A 20,049-nucleotide genomic window follows, 5' to 3' on the forward strand; every position below is an offset into this window, starting at 1 on the left:
ATTATACTTAGTCATAGCTTTAACAAAACCTTTACACAAAATAGGATTAGAAAAATATAAAGAATACAAAAAAAACCTGGTCAATTTCATTGTTTACGTCAAGCACATCTAAAGTTATAGTGTCTTTCTCTAATATCAATAACTTTATGTACAGCAGTAAGAAACTCTTAGTCCACAAAGTGATAACTTCTGCATTTTTTTACACCATTTGGACAAAGGCATATTTATGATCTATTTTAGTAATCATGAAATATTAAAGTAATTTAACTAAGAAGAAGCAGAATGGAAGAAGAAATTAGGACACCTCCACATTTATCTTGATTTTAAATGTTCAAAATTATTCATTGGCATTTCACATCAGCTATAGCTCAACATCGTTTTAAACCTCAGTTTAATGTTGCTACTGACTGATGAAGTGAGAATGAACAACATGGAAAAATCAGAATGGCTGGCTAGACCAAAAATGAGTTTTATAGTTGCATCGTTGGCGATTAAATAACATTTATTCAGCCAATATTTCAGTGTCGGTATTGAGTTACTGTGAAAAGAAGAGAAACACAGCAGTTAGCAGTATCAGTAACATACTGTGGGTGCAGAGTGAGAGGTCACTGAATTTTATTTTTCCCAGGTGGTAATTCTTTAGGTATGAAACGGATATAGGTGAACTGTTAGGATGTACAGATATTTTGAAATAAATTAGTGAAAAGTACATTACCCAATCTAAAAGTAGTGGTATCATTTAAATTAACACAAGCACAAGAACAACTTAGGTTTAGTATATTCCAATGAGAAATATACTAAACCTAAATTATATGACCATGCTGGGTTTTTTTTTTTTTTACTTTATTTGAAAACAATTTTTTTTTTAATAATGAGAAGAATAAAAAGTTCACTTTGCTACAACCACTATTAATAATAACAATAATACATTTGGAACTTAATATAAAATTTTGTAGAATATTATTTATTTCGCTAATTGCTAAACAGTATCAAAACATAGAAGCATAGACGGACTTTTTCCGTGTGTTTTGGCGCCACCGTGTGGGCAATAGATGGGATTAACATCAACCCGCGCTCCTCTCGCGGTTCTTAGACGCTTAGCAACCACATGGTTGTTGCTTCCCATCGACCAATCAGAGCCAACCAAGAGTAGCGATTTAGCCAATAAAAAGCTAGCATTTCGGCACCAGTTTAAACTTACTGAGAGTATTTCCTGTTTTGAGACCTGTACCATTCACGCATAGAAACGACTGATATCGCCACAAAAAAGGGAAGCGTAATATTTTGTCTTATTTAAAGACGAAAAACAAAGGCATTTTGTTGTCTTGATTTTTGTTAGCATTTTGTTGTTGTTGTGGTTGATTTAAATAAACGTTAAGCCACTTGGGAATCCATTCCAGCGTTGACGCTAACGTTAAATCAGGTAATTTATAACGTTAGTTTTGGCAAACACAACCAAAATGCCGTCCCGCGTGGAGGACTACGAAGTGTTGTACACTATAGGCTCCGGTTCTTATGGACGATGCCAGAAAATAAGAAGAAATAGTGACGGGAAGGTCAGTATGTGTCACAGATACGCACATTTAGAACTACGAAAACCACAACTAAAACATTAGTAGCTAGTTATCATGTGTGAGTTTACACTGAGGGCTTTTTCAGACCTTCAGAAGACAAAATTGGACCTTCCATAGAAACCAAAAAATGTTTAAAATGATTTAATTTGCCAAATGGACCCTTGTTCAGAGCTGAAATCTACCAATATGAGAAGTTGGTGAGCTAAAACAGTGATAAAGAAATACAAAACGTCTTCATGATACGTTAAATGGGGTTAAAAATACATTTACGATCTTAAAATGAAACTATAGAACCTATTGTCTGTCTTCGAAGACAATAGGTTAGATTTATTGACGAACGCTAAAGTGAAAAAAGCCTCAAATTGATAAAAAGTGATTATGAGTAACTTGAAGTGTAAAATATCTCAAATTCTGTTTAGATGTTGTGTATTGATATTTATTATAAGTGGTTTAAAGTGTCTGGTCACCCACAACGGTATCCATATGACTGCTTATGCTGATTAGGTTTTAAAATAACCCTTTGAAAAATAAAAAGAGGAGAAAAAAAATGTCACATGATATAACCTTTAGTAAAATACCACCGTGTCAGTATTTACACAAAAATGTCAATGTGTAACATGATCCAGTAGTTTTATTTAAAACAGTTGATTATTATGCCTACTGCTGCTAAAATAATCTGAAATATTGAGTTATAATAATAATAATAATAATAATACATTTTATTTCAAAGGCGCCTTTCTGGCACTCAAGGACCCCGTCCAAAGAGCAAAAGTAACAGCAACAATAAAAATATAGCAATTAAAAGTAGATCAAATAAATACACAAGAATGTATCTGTATGAAATCTATATATAAATTTATGTAAAAATCTATATAAAAATCAAGCTATATCAGTTCTTGAAGTGTTTGTGGTTTTTATCTTAAAAGGTGCTATATATATAGTTTTACTTACATTTCGGCATTGTCTGTCTTTTTATCTTGAGTCTCTTCAGAGGCTGATCTCCCACTTTTCTTCTTCAGCTATGTCTTCCTGGCTGTTGATATTTTTATTTATTAAGTTTTTAAATTTTCGTCTTCATCCTTCTGGGTAATTAATGTTCTTGTGTTGTGCAGATCCTGGTGTGGAAGGAGCTGGATTATGGCAACATGGCAGAGAGTGAGAAGCAGATGCTGGTGTCAGAGGTCAATCTCCTCAGGGAGCTCAAGCACCCCAACATCGTGCGGTACTACGACCGCATCATCGACCGCACCAACACCACGCTGTACATCGTCATGGAGTACTGCGAAGGCGGGGATCTGGCCAGCCTCATCAGCCGGTGCATCAAAGAAAGGTCGTTTCTGTGGCGATGTTTGCTTCTCTTCTCTTCGTTTATACATTTACAGAGTTACAAATTTGTTTGCACTGCAGGCGTTATTTGGAGGAGCAGTTCATTCTGCGTGTCATGGCGCAGCTCACCTTAGCCTTGAAAGAGTGCCACAGCCGGAGCGATGGCAGGGCCACGGTTCTTCATCGGGACCTGAAACCAGCCAACATCTTCCTCGACATCAAGCAGAACGTCAAGCTCGGGGACTTCGGTCTGGCGAGGATTCTGAACCACGACACGAGCTTTGCAAAGACTTTTGTTGGGACGCCGTACTACATGTCTCCAGTGAGTTGTGATCAGTTGCATCTTAGACTTAAAAGTAATTTATTGTTACGTTTACGGTACCTTTTAAGCTTCCATAGTCACTTTTTTTTTTTTTACATAAATGTATCTATTTTTCAAATTAATTGTCAGATCCAAGTGAATAAGTCCCAGTAAAATGCATCAGTTTTTGGTTGCAAAGTAACAAAATCTGAAAGTGCTCCTCTTTTATCTTATGTTTTTTTTTTTTTAAATCAGCTTTTATCTTTAAAACCAAAACCGGTCATGTTGTAATTCAGTCACTGTTTCTTTCAGGAGCAAATAAACAGGATGTCCTACAACGAGAAGTCAGATATCTGGTCTCTGGGATGTTTGCTGTATGAACTTTGTGCATTATCGTAAGTTATTCTACACACAGTTTGGCGTAACAGATTTCCCAAACAGTTTTACAGCACATCAAGCTGATTGTTTTCCTGTTCAGGCCTCCGTTCACAGCATACAACCAGAAGGAGTTGGCAGAGAAGATCAGAGAGGGGAAATTCAGGAGAATCCCCTTCCGGTACTCCGAAGAGCTCAACGCCCTGCTCGGCAGAATGCTCAACTTAAAGGTTTGAAATATTAACTTGTTTTTCCCTGAACTGAACCCGCGTTTGCGCCTGGAAGGATGCACGATGTCGTCCTCTCCGTCGGCAGGACTACCTGAGGCCGTCCGTGGAGTCCATCCTCCAGAGCAGCTTGTTGAGCGACAGCGTTGCTGAGGAGCAGCGAAAGGTGCAGGTGCGGGCCCACAGGAAGTCTGCAGGATCGGACTGCGCCGCTCAGAAGCCGACTGAAGCGATAGCCGTCTCTGTGGCCGAGCTCAAACTCCGAGAGCAGGCGCTGCGGGACAGAGAGCAGGCGCTGAAGGACCGGGAGGAGAGGCTGGAGAGTAAGTGGGGAGGCACAAACAGAATATTCCATATCTGATGGAGTGCTGTGCAAGTATATCCAGAAACCTTCGGAGTTTTGATAGAAAGGTGGCTTAAAATCTGAAAACCTCAGTTTAGCCCTTGACGAACTAGATTGAACGATGTTCTTACAGTCTGGAGAAATTTTGTGTTTTTTCTTGTTGTTTTCAGATCTTGAGTATTGAAAAGAGAAATGGAATCTGGAAAGATGTTTGTTTGCAGACTGTCTTTTGTTTTGTTTTCTAAAACATTCAAACCTCAATGGGCATCTTTTATGTTTGATTTACCACATAATGCCCTAAGGGTAAGACTTTAACCAACATAATGTTGGTTTTTAAGTCACTGTGAAGCCACAGATCACATTTAATTATACTAAGGATTCATAGCTTTTGTGACAGTAACACAACTTTAAATGAGTTTCAAAGTAAACCTGGAAATCAGACGACTGTTCTTGGTGTAGATCCCAAACAAAATATTGAAAAGTTCTCTTTACTATTCAAAGACCACAAGATTAATTTAAGAAAATGCATAGTATAGGATGTAGTCCTGTTTCGGCAGGAAGTGTTAACATACTGCTGACTCTAGTTTATTTGATGACATAAAACGATCCTTTTGAATCTTACTGAAAACAGAAACTAACTTCAGTTGTGCACTATGTCATGATTTCTGATTCCAGCTTTTTATATGACATAATGTGCAGAGATTTACAAAGATTTTCTGCTGAGACTGTGTGGAATTTAGAAAAGAAATGTGCCGAAACCCTGCGGCAAAAGCAAACCGAAAGAAATGAATTCAATCCAGAAATCTGGACATGGAAAATAAGTTGTTTTGGAAGTGAAACAGCAGCTCGAATCACACAACTTGTAGAGTTTAAACTAAGAGAAAACCAAACTCATTTCCATGAGAAACCGCTTGTACATGAAAGAGATGAATGTTTGATAACTTTTAGCAAAATATAAAATAATAATAAGAATTATAGCAAATAAAATTATTTAGCAAAAATCTGGGAGCATTTGTTCACCAACCAGTCCTGAGTTTCTGAACAACTAACTGCTATTACTGCAAGAACTTGCAGATGCCATAGCATTCAGTGAAGGCATTCTGGAGAACATCGTATTTTGTTTCTAAGTTATTGAATATTTTTGTTTCAGGAAGTTTTAGAGTCTCGGTATTAAACTATGTGGTTGTTGAGGTTTAGTGGGGCTACACTGTGAAACACAGCTGGCACGTTGTGTTGATGGCTACAGGTTGGTTCATGCTGCCTTTTGTAAAAGTGTTGCAATCGAAGCTTGATCTACTTTCCTTGCCACAGTTCCTGGCCGACAGCAATGCGTCTAGAAGAAATATGTGCAAGATAAACATATTATTGTTGTGGAAATTAAAACGAGTTTTGTTTTTGATGGCAGAAAGAGAGCAGGAACTGTGCATACGTGAGCGACTATCTACTGAGAAGCTTGCACGGTAACACTTGGAATAATCTAAAATCATTTTAGCCGTACTGCATTACTATTGTGCTTGGAATCTTTTCAGCTAATTGAAACATTGTCTTTTGGTCTCATCTGTGATTCAGAGCAGAGAGTTTACTGAAGAATTACAGTCGGCTGCAGCAGAAGGACCAGACCCTGGCTTATGGCAAAGACTTAGGTATGGGAATCCAGCAAAGATGTTACCACTTGCGAAACCAAGCCCTGAACTGAAAACAGCTCTGGTTTATTTATTTATTTTTTATTTTAATCACGGAATGAACGTATTTATATCATGTAAATAAAGTTTTTATACAAAAATGGTGTTTTAATTACCTCACATTAGGGTTTTAGCTCATCAGTTACAACCTCAAATGACCTTATTAAAAATTTAATCTGATTTTTCTGTGTTGGTCACTGGCCTCTTTGCTGTTTTGCTCTAGATCCGGAGGATCTGTCCCCCGGCAAGAAGAAAGTCCACTTTGCAGGTGAAAGCAAAGAGAACCAGCAGCCTGCCGGTCCATACCAGGACTTAATGCTGCGGCGGCTGCAAACCGCTAACCTGCGCGCCCAAAAACTGAGTGAAGTGGAGAAAATCTGTCAGTTCAAAAGCAGGCAGATCCTTGGCATCCGTTGAACAGAAAAAAGAAACGGTCCAATTCAAGACTGAAAATTCTCAACACTGGATGTAAATTTAATAATTCATATATATATATATATATATATATATATATATATAGTATTTAAAGTTTTATTATACACTCTGTGCGAGTGGTTTTAAAATGATAGGCAGCTATTGCGATTTTTAATGCGCTTCGTATAATTTTGCTTTATTTATGTGAGCCTTACTGATTATATTGTAAATATTAAAAACTGATTCCTTTGTGAATAAAACGTGTCATTGATCATTGCAAACAGACAAAAGTATTTAACAGCTTTCTAGTAAGAAGCCATTTGCATTACAATTCAAAAAGGTGCTCGTTAATCAACACTTGATGGTTCCCACAAGAGGTCATCAGTTTCCTGTGAAAAATGTAATCACAGGCAATGGAGCAGAAACTGTTTGCATCCAACAATCAATACTTGGATGGTTTAGATTGTTGGATGTGATTAAAAAGGAGATAGCTGTTAACACTCTGAGTCATGAGCAGAATGATTAGATTATTAGATGGCCTTTATATTCTTTAATTGTTTGAGAATTGAAGCATTTAGTATAGTGACAATGTCAAAATAAATTGATATGGAAAACTCCATAAATTTTTAGGACTCATTGGGAACCCTACATATGTAACGGTACATATTTATTACATCTATTGTTTGGTAATGAAACTAAAGAGGGACTTTTTCTTTACTGTTGGAGGTAAGTTTTTATTCAAAATAGATTTGTGTCCAAAGGCATCTCACTGCTGAATTTCTTAATGTAAAATGAATAATTTTGTTTAAAGCCTTGCCTTTTATTTGTATCAACATGAAATTGCCAAAACAGTCAAATGGATGCATAAACTTAACTAGCAAATAAATATAGAGTTAATTTTGTCACCCCTGACCCTTCATGTATAAAAACTTCAATGATAATAGAAAAAAACTTATTAGGCTTATAAAATACTGTTTAAGCACTTAAGAAAAGTATTATTTTTGTATTTGAATAAATATGACACTCGTGTATTTATAACAAGCGTAATAATAATCTCGCTACTTTCTGCTATAGAGAATACAAGGTAATTGTGGCCAGAATCATTTCATTACAAAATGTAGATTTATCAAAATATATAATATTTAACAATTTATAATAGAAAATATTTAATTTAATTAGCAGTACACAACAATAACTTTCAATATGTCATTCAAACGTTTTTTGTTTTTAAAATGAGTGTAACGTCTCATCTGATTAGAAAGCCCAAATGACGTATATCGATACTACTCATTTCGGAAATTAGTCAAGAATGGCATCGCGAGATTACAGTAAAGATGAAGCGTTCCTAGCAACCTCCGTTGTTCGTTTTATTTGTACTTCCTCCTAACGTCAGTTGCAAAATCTGACCAATCATGTTCATTCTTTTGACTAATCGTCCAATAGGAGCCCTTATAGGCGGGTCCTCGTGGTGCCGTGGTTCGTGTGGAAAGTTTACCGGCTCGGGTGCAAAGTTTCAACCGTCTGCAAAGCAGAGCTCGTCGGCAGAGGAGTCAGGGATATGCTGGTGACGTCCGCCGGGTTTTCACACGGTTCCTAGAAGCCAGTAACTCCCATGATTTCCGCTCTTTGGATGTAGCTTCACCCGGAGGACACCGTGAAGCCTTATCTCTCTGTGAACTTGAATCGACGAGGATCACCAGGAAGCGAAAATGGCCTGTGGACCCAACCGTGCCCGGTTGCTATGTATGCTCGCACTGACTTTCGGCTTCTTCGTCGTCGAGGTGGTGGTCAGCCGCATTACCTCGTCCCTCTCGATGCTCTCGGACTCCTTCCATATGCTGTCGGACGTTTTGGCGCTGGTTGTGGCTCTGGTCGCGGTGCGGTTTGCCGAAAGAACCCACTCGACTAAGAAAAACACATTCGGATGGATCCGAGCGGAGGTGATGGGGGCTCTGGTCAACGCTATCTTTCTCACGGCGCTGTGCTTCACCATCGTCCTGGAAGCCATCGAGCGCTTCACCGAACCCCAAGAGATCGACTCTCCAATGGTGGTGGTCTGGGTCGGCGCCGCGGGGCTCCTTGTCAACGTGCTGGGGCTCTTACTGTTCCACGGGCACGCCGGGGGAGGACACTCCCACGGGGGCAACTCTCATGGGGACAAGGGAAAAAAGGGGAAAACGGGGAAAACCAAAAAGCTCAAGAACGCTGGGGATGGGTTAGCGGTGGAGGAGACCAACAATCTGGTGGCGAGTCACAACAGTCCGGGTGATGGCAGGTCAAAAACTGGTGAGTATTTAAAGTTTGGGTCAAACCTTTTGAAATGTGATGCAGCTAAATGCAACTTACAACACTCCAAATTAGAAGTCAATCAGATCAGTCTTTATTAAATACAAGTCAGAGCTTTCCTGATTTGGGGATTCAACCGTTCTGTTTTGTAGTTTTCCAACTCTTTATATTAAAAAAACTAGATGTTTTGCCACACATTCAGATCTTTGGTCAATAACTACCAGCTTTGGGAACATTTTGTACCCATTTTGATGAGATTTGAGCATTTCTGTAATAATATCATCAGAAATAAAAGTAACCATCAGATGGTTGAGTACATGGGCAAGAAATGGGAGGTAGTAATAATGTTATTTCTTTTAATTGTGGGTACAAACTGACCAGGAGCCTAAGACTTACAAAGAGGTTATCCATAGTAACATGGTCTAGTTAACCACAGAGATATAATCTAGCAGATAAAACAACAAACTTGCCAGTTTTAATCCTCAATTTGATATTATTCTTTAAAAAGTTAACAAAATATTCACTTCAACTTTCTTTTGAATCTGCTGGTTTTGTATTGGGAAGCGCATTCATATCTAGAAAAACAGATAAGCAAAAATGTAGAACACTATGGGGTGATGTACGCTGAGGTGGGATTGATGCGGAAATCTTTCATGATTGGTTATAAACCGTCTCATATTGTCACTCTACTGAGCTTTAAATCAACTTCTAGCATCCCAGGTTACCTAAAAGCACATCTTTGCATTGTCTTAACAATTGCAGCAGTGACTGTTTCCTTGACAGCCGCTGTGTTCAGGCATGTGTGGCTGTTATCACACATTTATTGAGTCATTGCTGTGGCCACAATCACTGATATAAGCGAGTAAAGCCTCAGATTTAACTGGCTTCAACTGTTCGAAACCCTGAAATAAACGATATGGCTCATTCAGGAGAAATCTTTGAAAGGGATTAAATTGAGCGGCGTCGTGTTGGCACAGTTTCCCATAAAGTGAGTTCTCTATGTGATGCCGAGAGTCGTGTATTTGTGTTGCGTTACTACAAGCTGGCACAAAAGGCTCTTCACTTCTGTAAGTGGATGTTTGGAGTAAAACAGCAGATCCACGGTTGGTCCCCACGTCCTTCAGACCGCTTCATTTATTCGCTCACTGAAGGGTTAATCTCATATACAGAAGACCATTTTCCCCTCCATACCGCTCAGCCGTGCCAGTTTCAATAAATGGCTGCTATACCCCCTTCTCTGTGCACTGATTGCTGTTACTGGGTCATACATCAGTGTAGCCGTGGAGTCGACAGCCCCAGACACACCATTAGCTGTTGATGAATGACCAGACGGTGCCCAGGGATGGAAGCGGGGTGAGGGGGTGCCTCCGTCCCTCAGGTGCCGCTCCCTCCTGCTTGTGCTCCAAGGCTGCCTGCAGGTACTATTTAAAATATGCTTAATGTGAATTATGTGTGGAGTGTTGTATTTGGGGTACAACATGCTGGGAGTTCGTTCTTGCTCTTAATCCATCCAGACTGCTTGGTATGCTTTTGTCCTGTGTTTTCAGCACCAATAATGCAAATGGCCAGTGGGCTGCAAAGACCCTCCAGAAAAAACCCACCAGTGTTTAGAATAAGAAAATGCAAAAATGTGCAAAAGTTAAAACACTTGTATTTATTATTAGTCTTACTTTTAAAAATTGTTTAACTTTTTGTGTTACTTTTTGTGAAGGCTTATGAGGTTATAAAAACACAATAATTGTTAGTATTGCTGTATGTATTATTGACATGTACAACAAATGGTATGTTATGATTTAATTAATGTTATTTAAAACAGCAGTTACACCTCCTTTTTTCATATAAAATATCTATTATTACAGCTATAATGTTTTTTCTCAAATGCATCTTGAGTATGCAGAATATTTCTCCATTTTACCCGTTAGTCGGTCAGCCGTTGTAGCCCTGCATCTTCTGATGCTTACCTTTATTAGAGTAAACCTAAAACAGCTTTACTCTAATAAAGGTGAAAGGTATCTCCTATTTGTTAAATACAGCACGCACTTTGAATTTTCATTTGGATTGAAAACGACTACATCTACAAGCAGCCAGCCCTGTCTGCTGAAGCTTTTCTTGAAACTTTAACAATGGAAATGATTGAAATTTTTTCCAACCGTTAATACTGCAGACCTTTTATTGGGATAAGCAGCCAGTTTCTCGGTGCGTGCTTCTATTTAAATTTTGTACATTTGTGTCAAAGTCCATTTGAGCACTCTGCTGTCATGTAGCAGTGACATGTACTAACCTCCCAGATCTTTTATCTCCAGATGTCCTCAGTAAAGACAACATGGAGGTGCAGATGAACGGCAACACCCAGATCGACGACGACCACGACTCATCGGCGCAGCTCAACATGCGCGGCGTCTTCCTGCACGTCCTGGGCGACGCGCTGGGTTCCGTCATCGTGGTGGTCAACTCCCTCATTTTCACGTTCGTGTGGAAGCCGTGCACCGACAAGAACTGCGTGAACCCCTGCATCAAAAGCCGCGACGAGGACCTCCAGGCCATCAATCGGACGGGTAAAGTGGAGATGGCGGGCCCCTGCTGGGTGCTGTACCTGGACCCCTCGCTGTGCCTCATCATGGTGGGTATTCTGCTCTACACCACCTACCCGCTGCTCAAAGAGTCGGCCCTCATCCTACTCCAAACCGTACCCAAGCAAGTCAACATCAAACGGCTCAACGAGCGCCTGCTGAGCCTGGACGGCGTGCTGGCTATCCACGACCTGCACATCTGGCAGCTGGCCGGCAGCCGGATCATCGCCACGGCGCACATCAAGTGCCGCGACCCCACGTCCTACATGGAGGTGGCCAAACGCATCAAGGACTTCTTTCACGACGAGGGCATCCACGCCACCACCATCCAGCCGGAGTTCGTCACCTTCAGCTCCCAGTCGCGGGACTCTCTGTGCGAGCTGTCCTGTCGGACTCAGTGTGCCCCCAAGCTGTGCTGTGAGACTGCAGACAAACAGAAGGGCGGCGTTGACTCCAAAGCCGCAGCAGCGTCCTCAGCTGTGGACGTCGTCAATGAGACCCTGGAGCAGGCCCCCGTCATCCAGGTGTCGTCTCAGACTGATGCGAAGGCCGCCGTCCGCAAGGAGGTGGAGTCGTCGCTGTGAAACAAAATGCACAGGCGAAGCAGGTGAACCACCGTCACTTCCTGGAAGCTGAAATCTCTCGGACCCGTTCTGGATCCGATTAAAAAGTAATTCTTTTTTCCCCGATCACTTCGCCAACATTTTGGTGAATTTGATCCCTCTCGTTTTATCATCTCTCGCTCCGGCAGCACGGTTCTGACGCTTGTCGTCTTTTTCACGGACCTCATCTCCTCCAGGACGCCTGCATGACTGTCCGTCGTTTTTAGCACCTCGTCGTGATGTGTCACCTTATCCTAACGGTGTCGGTTGTTTTTTTTTTTTTTTTCTTTTTTTCTGTGCCAAAGCTTCTCGCTGCAGAACCGAGGAGACAAACGGACAAGTTGTGTAGACGAGCCTACGGACCTTCTGGCAAAATGAGTCCTCGTTGTTTTGCGTGGGCTTTGAGCAAATCTATTTTCTTATCCTATTGGCTGCAAGTGGAATAGTATTGTATTTCATAATAATTTAAGTATTTAAGTTATTAGAAATGATTTATCTTTCTGTAGATGCTGTTTTATGAGATTTAGTTTAAATGATACAGAAGGATTTTTTTTTTCTGTCCTGGAGTTTATTTGAATGAAACAAAAAAAAAAGAAATGTTTTAGTGATATATTTTCAGATTTGAAGTTTTTATAAAGATCTTGTCGTTGGACTTTCCTCTGGCCTTGACGCAGACACCTCTCACCTCGCCTTTTAAAGAATCTGCTGTGGTTTACGACAACATTTTGTAGTACGCGTGAGGATTTCTTTCAGTGGTAGGTTTGGACATTTTTAAGCCAGACTGGCTTCAAATTTGAGTCTGTTGTGAAGAGGCATGCGCCGGTAAGACAGCAAAAAATATTGCATTGAAACAGCAGAGCTTGATCTATTTAATTTTTATTTAAAACAAACAAAAAAAGGCAACAATTTTTTTTCCATTATGATTGTGACAATATTAAAGCATTTCTTTCTGATTAGCACATCTTGTTAATTATGATTTAAATTAGGTTTCTTTCAGCCAGCTGACAACAAGTGGGGGAGGAGCTCCAGCTCTTTCTGTTGAAAACGTTGAAACTGAAACCGGCCCATGCCTCAAAGTGAAGAAACAAGCACTGTATGCCGATCGGTGACACACTCTGAACTGGAAAACCTTTTTGTGCTGGTTGTTGTTTTCTTTTCTTGTGCTGTTTTCAGCATCCGTGCTGGAGAGTTTTTATATATACAGATATAGCATATCTATCTATATATATATAAAACACGTTTCCAAGGCGTCCACTGCGAAAACTCAAAAGTTTTACCAAGTATTTTTGGTTTAGTTTCTTGTGTAGATATCTCAGTATGCTTGAAATAAGACAAAACTAACTTACAAGTAAATTTTCAGCACAATATAGGAGCTCGTTTTAAGTCAGTAATTCTTTAATGTTGATTAAAAAAAAAGTGCTAGTTCCATTAGTAGATTTTTTTTTTCACTTAAAACATGGAGGAAAATGTCCTACATCTTGGTGAAAACTTACTTCTAAGTCAGCTCTGTCTGATTTCAAGTGTTTGCGCCAGAAACGAGACCAAAATTTCGTTTTTGCAGTGTCATAGTAGCGTGTTTGCATGACCAAACCGAGACCTGATGTTCGACGTTTACCAGCTCTTCTCTGAGCTCTCGCTGCTGCTCCCCAGCGCCTGCTGGAGTCCGCCGATATAACTCACGACTGTGTTGGAAACGACTCATCATAAAGCTCCGCCGTTTGGTGAATTTAAAGTCCACATGGTGGCCTTGAAACTCGTATGACTTCTTCCTGTCAGTCACCACAGATATCTTCTGAAGGTGGTACATTTCAGATTTCCACCCCCTATTAAATGTGTATGCAATATAGAAAACGTGCTGGGAAATGTATCTTGGTTCATTTGTAGCGTTTTTAGTCACTTTTACTATGTCTTTTATGACTTGAGCTCTATGTGAAAAGGAAGGTGTTTTTATTTCAAGCACATGTCTGCTGATGTGTTTTTGATATATATGCACATATATCTATATATATTCACAGTACCTGTCCGATGTGTCATTGTGAAATAAAACAGCTGTTTGGTCCAGTTGAGGAACAGAACACATGTCTTTGTCTTGCTTTCAACAATTTTACAGCTAAAACTGTTTATTTTTCTTTAAATCCAGGATGTCCAAATATTTATCATATGGGCTAAAATCATCAGCTCAAAAGTACTAGCAAGTGAAAAAAATATATAATTTTTAAAATTGAAATTTTTGGAAATTTCAAGTTTATTGTCGTAATTCCTACAATAAACTAAGTGGGAACTACTTTAATTTAACAAATTAATCTGCTTTTTCTTTTTTTCGCACAGAACTTCAAATGGTATTCCCATATTTTTCTTAAATGAAAGGCGTCCGGTTTGCTTATTATTCTGGGTTCGATTGAATAAAACTAGAAAAATATTTTGTGTATTCTTAGCAGTAAAAACAGAACCTCGGTCAGTCTTTGTTTGAAAACACTTGCTGTATTCAGCCACTAAAAGGAAATGTGGGTGTAGGTTAGAGTATAAGTCAATGAATATGTAGTCCTGTTTACCATGATAATAGTAGAAAACTTTGTTACCTCTAACATTTTTGTAATTAAATTTTCATATCAAAGTTGTAGTTTTCTCTTAATTTCTTGAATTATGATTTGGGGGCCAGAAAAAATCAGGGCAGGGGCCACAAATGGAACCCGAACCCCACTTTGAACACCTTTGCTTTAAATATTAAGTTGAAACACGTGATATCCATTAATTAACCATAAAGTGAAGTAAAACTGCAAAGCTACAGACTTTTAAAAGACAGACAGCTGATATTTGCATATAAATTTCACAAACAACAGCCACGTACATGGATAAAGTCACCAGATGATGTTGAAATTAATATTTTAAAATATCAATGAAGAAGCGCTGGCAGCATATTAATGTTTCCATAATTCAGAACATCAGTAAAAAATTTCAATACTTTGATTTAAAAAGTGAAAATTGTACAGCTTCATTATGATGATCTATTTTGAATAATGAAAGCTAATAACAACCCATAATTCAGTTTCTCAGAAAATGCTTATATTACCATAGCCATTAATAATTATACCTGCTTAATAGTATGTATTATATTATGGGCTTTGTAATCACAGGGAGGACTGGTGACTTGACAGGCCACTTGTCCAATAAACAGTCTTGAAGGGTTATTGCTAAAGAAGCTGGCTATTTATAAAGTGCTGTGTGTCCAAACACAGTGATGAAAAGTTCAGTGGAAGGAAAAACGGATACAGAAAATGTGTGCAAGCGACAGAGAGATTTAGTTTCTGTCATCGTTGACAATTTTTGCTGATGGAAAATTAAAACCCAAATTCAGTTGTTCAAAAAATGCGCTCAGTCCAGTCAGCTTTTCATCTTTGTGCTTATAAGACATTTCTAATATCGCTGGTTGAGGAGTGGCTTAACACAAATCAGTTGTAGCCATTAGCCTGGATATGACTGGGCATGTTAAAGCACTCTCTCTACACACAGTCAATGTTTGTAATCATATCAAAGTTGCTTCTCTGTTGAATATGTACAATTTTGTACCAAATTTTGTCCTTCCATTCAACTTTCTATAATTTACTTTGCTCCGGGTATTGTCTCCATGATTGTGTTTTTATCTTTGAGAACCTGAATCTTGTGTTTTCATTTTCTGTAAGCCATTGTCAAAAAATAGAAACCAATATGGGTTTCTCTTTTGATTTGAATTACCAAAATAAAAGCAACTTTTGGTTATATTCAGTTTTTCAAAGATGTACTTCTAATTGCTTACATTGCATCTCATCAGTTTTGGTTTTTGCTACTGTTAAATCTGGACACAGTTTCTAAGTCCAACAGGAAATATGTGGCTTATGTCTTCCACTCAGCAACAAATCCCCAAACAGTCCAAGCAGTAATAATGGTCAGCTGCAAAGCAAGTTGTGGAGTGCTGTTCTGCAATTACATAAGTCCATAATTGCAGCATTTTCACAGCTTCTCTTTTCTCTCTGACAAAGGAGATTTCGCTGGGACCCTCAGCCAGCTGAGGCTGGCTGACTGTAAATAGGGGGCTAGGGGGGAGTAGACACTTGCTGAAAGGGGGCTTGTATAAGAGGCCGAGGGTATTCCTGGGGGCAACAAGTGCACAGACCTACCCAGCATTCCTCTGTGCAGCCGTGGCGCTGGCTTTTCACTCTCTGTTCCCGTGTGGAATGGACAAACACTGGCTTTCATTAAACGGATGTTTTCTTCTGACTCATTTCTGTTACATTTCTCCTTTTGAGACGTTTCAGGACTTCATAAAGTCTAGCAAGGATGCTAGATAAAAACAAATTTGTGTTTGTGCATCTAGTTTATGGAGTAGTGTAACCATTACTGTGTGTGTGTAGGTGTGTGTGTGTATGTGTGTGTGTGTGTGTGTGTGTGTGTGTGTGTGTGTGTGTGTGGAAGGCCATCTGTCTCCTCAGCTTTGTCCATGGGATTTGCAGGCTGGGTGAATCCGGTCAAGAGAGGGAGGGGTTAATGCTGATTGAACCTGGGGGTCAGGGGTCACTCTGCTGCTAAATGTATTCACCTTTGCTAACGCAGCATTTTGTGGGAACAGTAACCTGTGAAAGCTGCGGAAAACCCCCCCAAAGCAACCTGATGTCACTTTTTGTCCAGTGTTTGTGCCCCTTATTATTGTAATAATTGCAGTAAAGATCACTTTGAAAATTACATAGTAAAAACCTTGATAGATGGTATTACTTTTATTGCTTTTTTGCAGCTGGTGTTAAAATAGTTCTCCATCATATAATACTTAAATATACTTGTTGTAATATATATTTTTTATGCATTTATCCAATGAGGGAGCAGCTCAAAAAAGAGCCTTCATTCTCTTAAGCAACTCCTCAGAGTAGGAAAGTGAGTCAGGTGGAGTGAATATTTAGAGTTAATTGATTCATCTCATTTAGAGTTTGTGATTTTACCGTGAAGAAAGTTGATTTTGCTACTAAGTAACGTCCGCCGGCGACTTTGTGCAATTTTTCCTCATTATTTATCTACTCCCCTGAACGTAACACGTTTGGGTCATTAAAACGTATCTCATTCACTAATGTTAATCTGGTAATGTGTATTATTTTCATCACCACGCCTTGATTAACAGTCGAAGTACTCTCAGATAAAGCTAGCTAAAATTAAAACAGCAAGATAACGGCGGGTAACCGTGGCAACCGGTGACAGTTTTACGGCAGACTGGTTCTTTCAGCAGTTTGCGCGCGCATCCGCGGTGTTTACAAACAAATAATAGGTATTTATTTTCACGCACACTGAGGAGTATAGTTCAGCATGCACAAACAAGCATCCTTGTTGGAGAGGCAAGTCATCATAGCAACCATTAGAACCTATCTCTGGTTTTCACAATAAATATTTTGCTAGCTTTATCACAGTTACACACATGGATTAGATATAACATTAGGAGCCCAATGAGTCAAAGTGTTCTGGGAAAACCTTCAGTTTTATCATTTATTTTATTTGTGGTTTTGTTTTGACATATAATAGCCAACTAACCTGATTCAAGAGCACAAAGCAGAGCCTGAGGGCCAGACTGGTCAAACGAGAAATGTTTATAGGGAAGATGTGACGTCCATGCCCTAAAGCGGATCGGCTGTATGGTTTAATCTAGCAGATTATAGGGTTTACATCCAGTTGTATCAGCTTAGCATTAGAAAAACAGGTCAAATAACATGTGTCTGATTCCTAATTGAGCTAACATTTTGAACCAAAGAAATTTGTCAATAATAATAACTATTATTTTATGTCAACCAAGTAAGTAAGTTAAAGATTTATAGGCTTAGACTGGGAAATCCAATTGCGCAAAAATAAATTAAACCTATATCAAATATGTGTGGTAGAAAAACGAAATGACAAATTTCAAATGTTGTGAAATTATGTTCTAAAGAAGTGAATCGACCACAATTACCACAATTATAGCTTTTCTATCTTTAACTTAAGTCCACAATGACACGTTTTAGAGACCGTGGGATATTTGTGTGCCAAATTATCTCCAGTTTTAGTATCAGTTGACATTAATTGGTTTGAAAAGGGGGCTCTCTTTGTCTTTGAGCGCCGGGGTTTGATAAAATGCCATGTAATCAGTTTCGTGAGGGAAACAAAAACCTGAACTGAAACAAGGACATGTGAACAAAAAGCAGAACAGGGACCAGTGGCTCATTCACTTTGCTTTAAAACTCATCAGTTGGTGAGGTTGTTCCTGCGTCAGTCCGTGTGTGAGCTGCAAGAAAGGGATGATGATACAGGTTGTGAGTGAACACGAAGGAACTTTTTATTTTCTCTCACTCAGGGATGCTTTCATTTTTCTGTTTTACATTTTAGGAAGGTCGTGGCAACAAAACAAATGTGTCTCATCACCAGCTAGTGCCAAGTAGTTGGTGATGAGACACTGATAAAGCACTTCATGCTTTATCAGATGCTGAGCGCATACATTGATCAGCATTATAATTCACTCACTGTGTAATCAAAGTTCTTCTAAAGGGGCTGAAGTGAAATAAAATCATAGATTAAGCCTGCAGGTTGAAAATATTCAGTACAGTAGAAGTGTTTTCGTTTATCGTTCTGATAATGGCAGAAAACAGATCAACTTCAGCTCTGACTGGCACTGATTCATGCCCAAAAGCGTGGATCTTTTTGCTTTAACGTTAAATTGGGTTGCACAGCTGACGTCCAAATCCACCTTTGGGATTTAGATAGAAATACAGTAGGTTGACTGATTAGACTCTGTAAGACAGTTGGCAGCTCATTGTAAATGTTACTGTCACCATCATAGCTCAATCAAAAACCAATAAACTAGGACAATTATGTCAGATAGCTGAGTTTATCTTATCAGAGTCTGTGGTTCAGCACCAGCCTGCAAGACATACAGTAGATCCCTTCACGTTGCCAGGTAGAAGTCAAAAGTGCTCTTTAATTGCTGCCATAACTCAGATTAGATTTTATTTCTCAGTGCACAGGGTGGAAGAAAATATGTAATTAGAGTTTCCTTAAAGATGTGATAAGCATTTCAGGGGGAGAAATAGTTTCTAAATTCTGTTTATACTTTCTTTCTAGCAATTCAACATTTTGTTTCAGTTTTGCGTCCGACGAAGATGACAGCAAAGCTGTAAGAATTAAGAAAGATGAAGTTAAGATGAAGTAGAAGTTCGCATTTACTCATCCTGGGTGTGTCAATCTGTTTTATCAACCAGTTAGATCTCTCGTAGATCTGCAGGAACACCTCAGCGTGTCCATGTCTCAACCATCTAGCATTTGAGTTAAAGTGATATTTGCAGAACTACTAGTTCTGCTGGCAGTGGCACAAGCCCCCCGCAGCATCATGCTGTCTCCACCATGCTTGACAGTTTGTGAAGCATTGATTCTCAAGCTCAGTCTCCACTGTCTTCCCCTTTAATTGCAGGAAATAAAGTTTATTTCTGTCTTTATGATTGTGTTATGATAAACAGCAAGAGACCGTTTACAAAGTCGTAAAACATTTTTTTTAGAAGGTAGATATACAAACTTTATAGCTCAGGGTGTAGGAAAACAGGCAACCGGGAGCATCATTTATTATGCTGCCATAAAAGGAACATTGCTGAGTAAGCAGAAACATTAAATAAATTGGAATAGGCATTTGAAGCATTTGAAATATCTGAATCTGAGATTTTAGGTGTGTTTCCTGCAACGCAAAATGATAGGAATGAATTTCAAAGGTTAAAAGCAGTTTATCTGAGATGCTATGGACATTTTATCAGGTTGACAAGATGACGCTCGACTGTTTCGCATCTCTTGCAAAAGATTTAATGGAATGAAGATATGAGGACAGAAAGAAAAGGGCAGACTGCATTCTTTTATTTCACTCATAAAATGGAGCTATTAAATTAATTAATTTAATCAGTCTATACAAATGGGTTGGAGTCGGAAGTTGGAAGGAAGAGCTGCGTTTCCTCCTCTTAACTCCGGTCCTGTAATAATAATTAAAAAGAAGGTGAATCAGGTCATGTGTTTGGGACACAGAGTTAATGTTTCACCATGCAGCCGAGCCTCACTCATCAGCCTCTCAGACTTTGAACACAGAGTTGAATGGGTTCAACCTGTGATAATTATTTCCACACCAGTACGGTGTTCACAGCTCCAAACCTCACGTTGTCGCCGTCACTCTTATTATGCAATCAGCATTCAGGAACCAGAATCACTGAGGATGAATGACTGCTGTCTGCATGCAGGTTGCGGCAGCTTTTTTTTATTTTTTATTTTTACACTTCTTGTCCCCCATTTAACCTTTAATTAACCAGGATAAAAAACAAAACAAAAACAAAT

The 20,049-nt window shown here is 39.1% G+C and overlaps 2 protein-coding genes across 2 annotated transcripts; both read left to right on the forward strand.

The window, feature by feature from the left end:
* The first annotated feature begins 1,181 nt into the window (after positions 1 to 1,181).
* nek2 (NIMA-related kinase 2) lies at positions 1,182 to 6,502 on the forward strand. The gene is made up of 9 exons (XM_015045429.1): positions 1,182 to 1,556; positions 2,687 to 2,904; positions 2,982 to 3,222; positions 3,514 to 3,596; positions 3,680 to 3,806; positions 3,892 to 4,126; positions 5,552 to 5,606; positions 5,716 to 5,789; positions 6,052 to 6,502. Exons 1-9 carry the CDS (start codon positions 1,461 to 1,463, stop codon positions 6,243 to 6,245), a joined length of 1,323 nt encoding a protein of 440 aa, XP_014900915.1. The 5' UTR covers positions 1,182 to 1,460; the 3' UTR covers positions 6,246 to 6,502.
* A 1,039-nt stretch (positions 6,503 to 7,541) lies between these two features.
* On the forward strand, positions 7,542 to 12,958 carry slc30a1a (solute carrier family 30 member 1a). The gene is made up of 2 exons (XM_015045428.1): positions 7,542 to 8,528; positions 10,832 to 12,958. Exons 1-2 carry the CDS (start codon positions 7,952 to 7,954, stop codon positions 11,680 to 11,682), a joined length of 1,428 nt encoding a protein of 475 aa, XP_014900914.1. The 5' UTR covers positions 7,542 to 7,951; the 3' UTR covers positions 11,683 to 12,958.
* The last annotated feature ends 7,091 nt before the right edge of the window (positions 12,959 to 20,049 follow it).

The sequence above is a fragment of the Poecilia latipinna genome, unplaced genomic scaffold (assembly GCF_001443285.1).
Source record: "Poecilia latipinna isolate Pla-1442-1.1 unplaced genomic scaffold, P_latipinna-1.0 Scaffold725, whole genome shotgun sequence".
Lineage (NCBI taxonomy): Eukaryota > Metazoa > Chordata > Actinopteri > Cyprinodontiformes > Poeciliidae > Poecilia > Poecilia latipinna.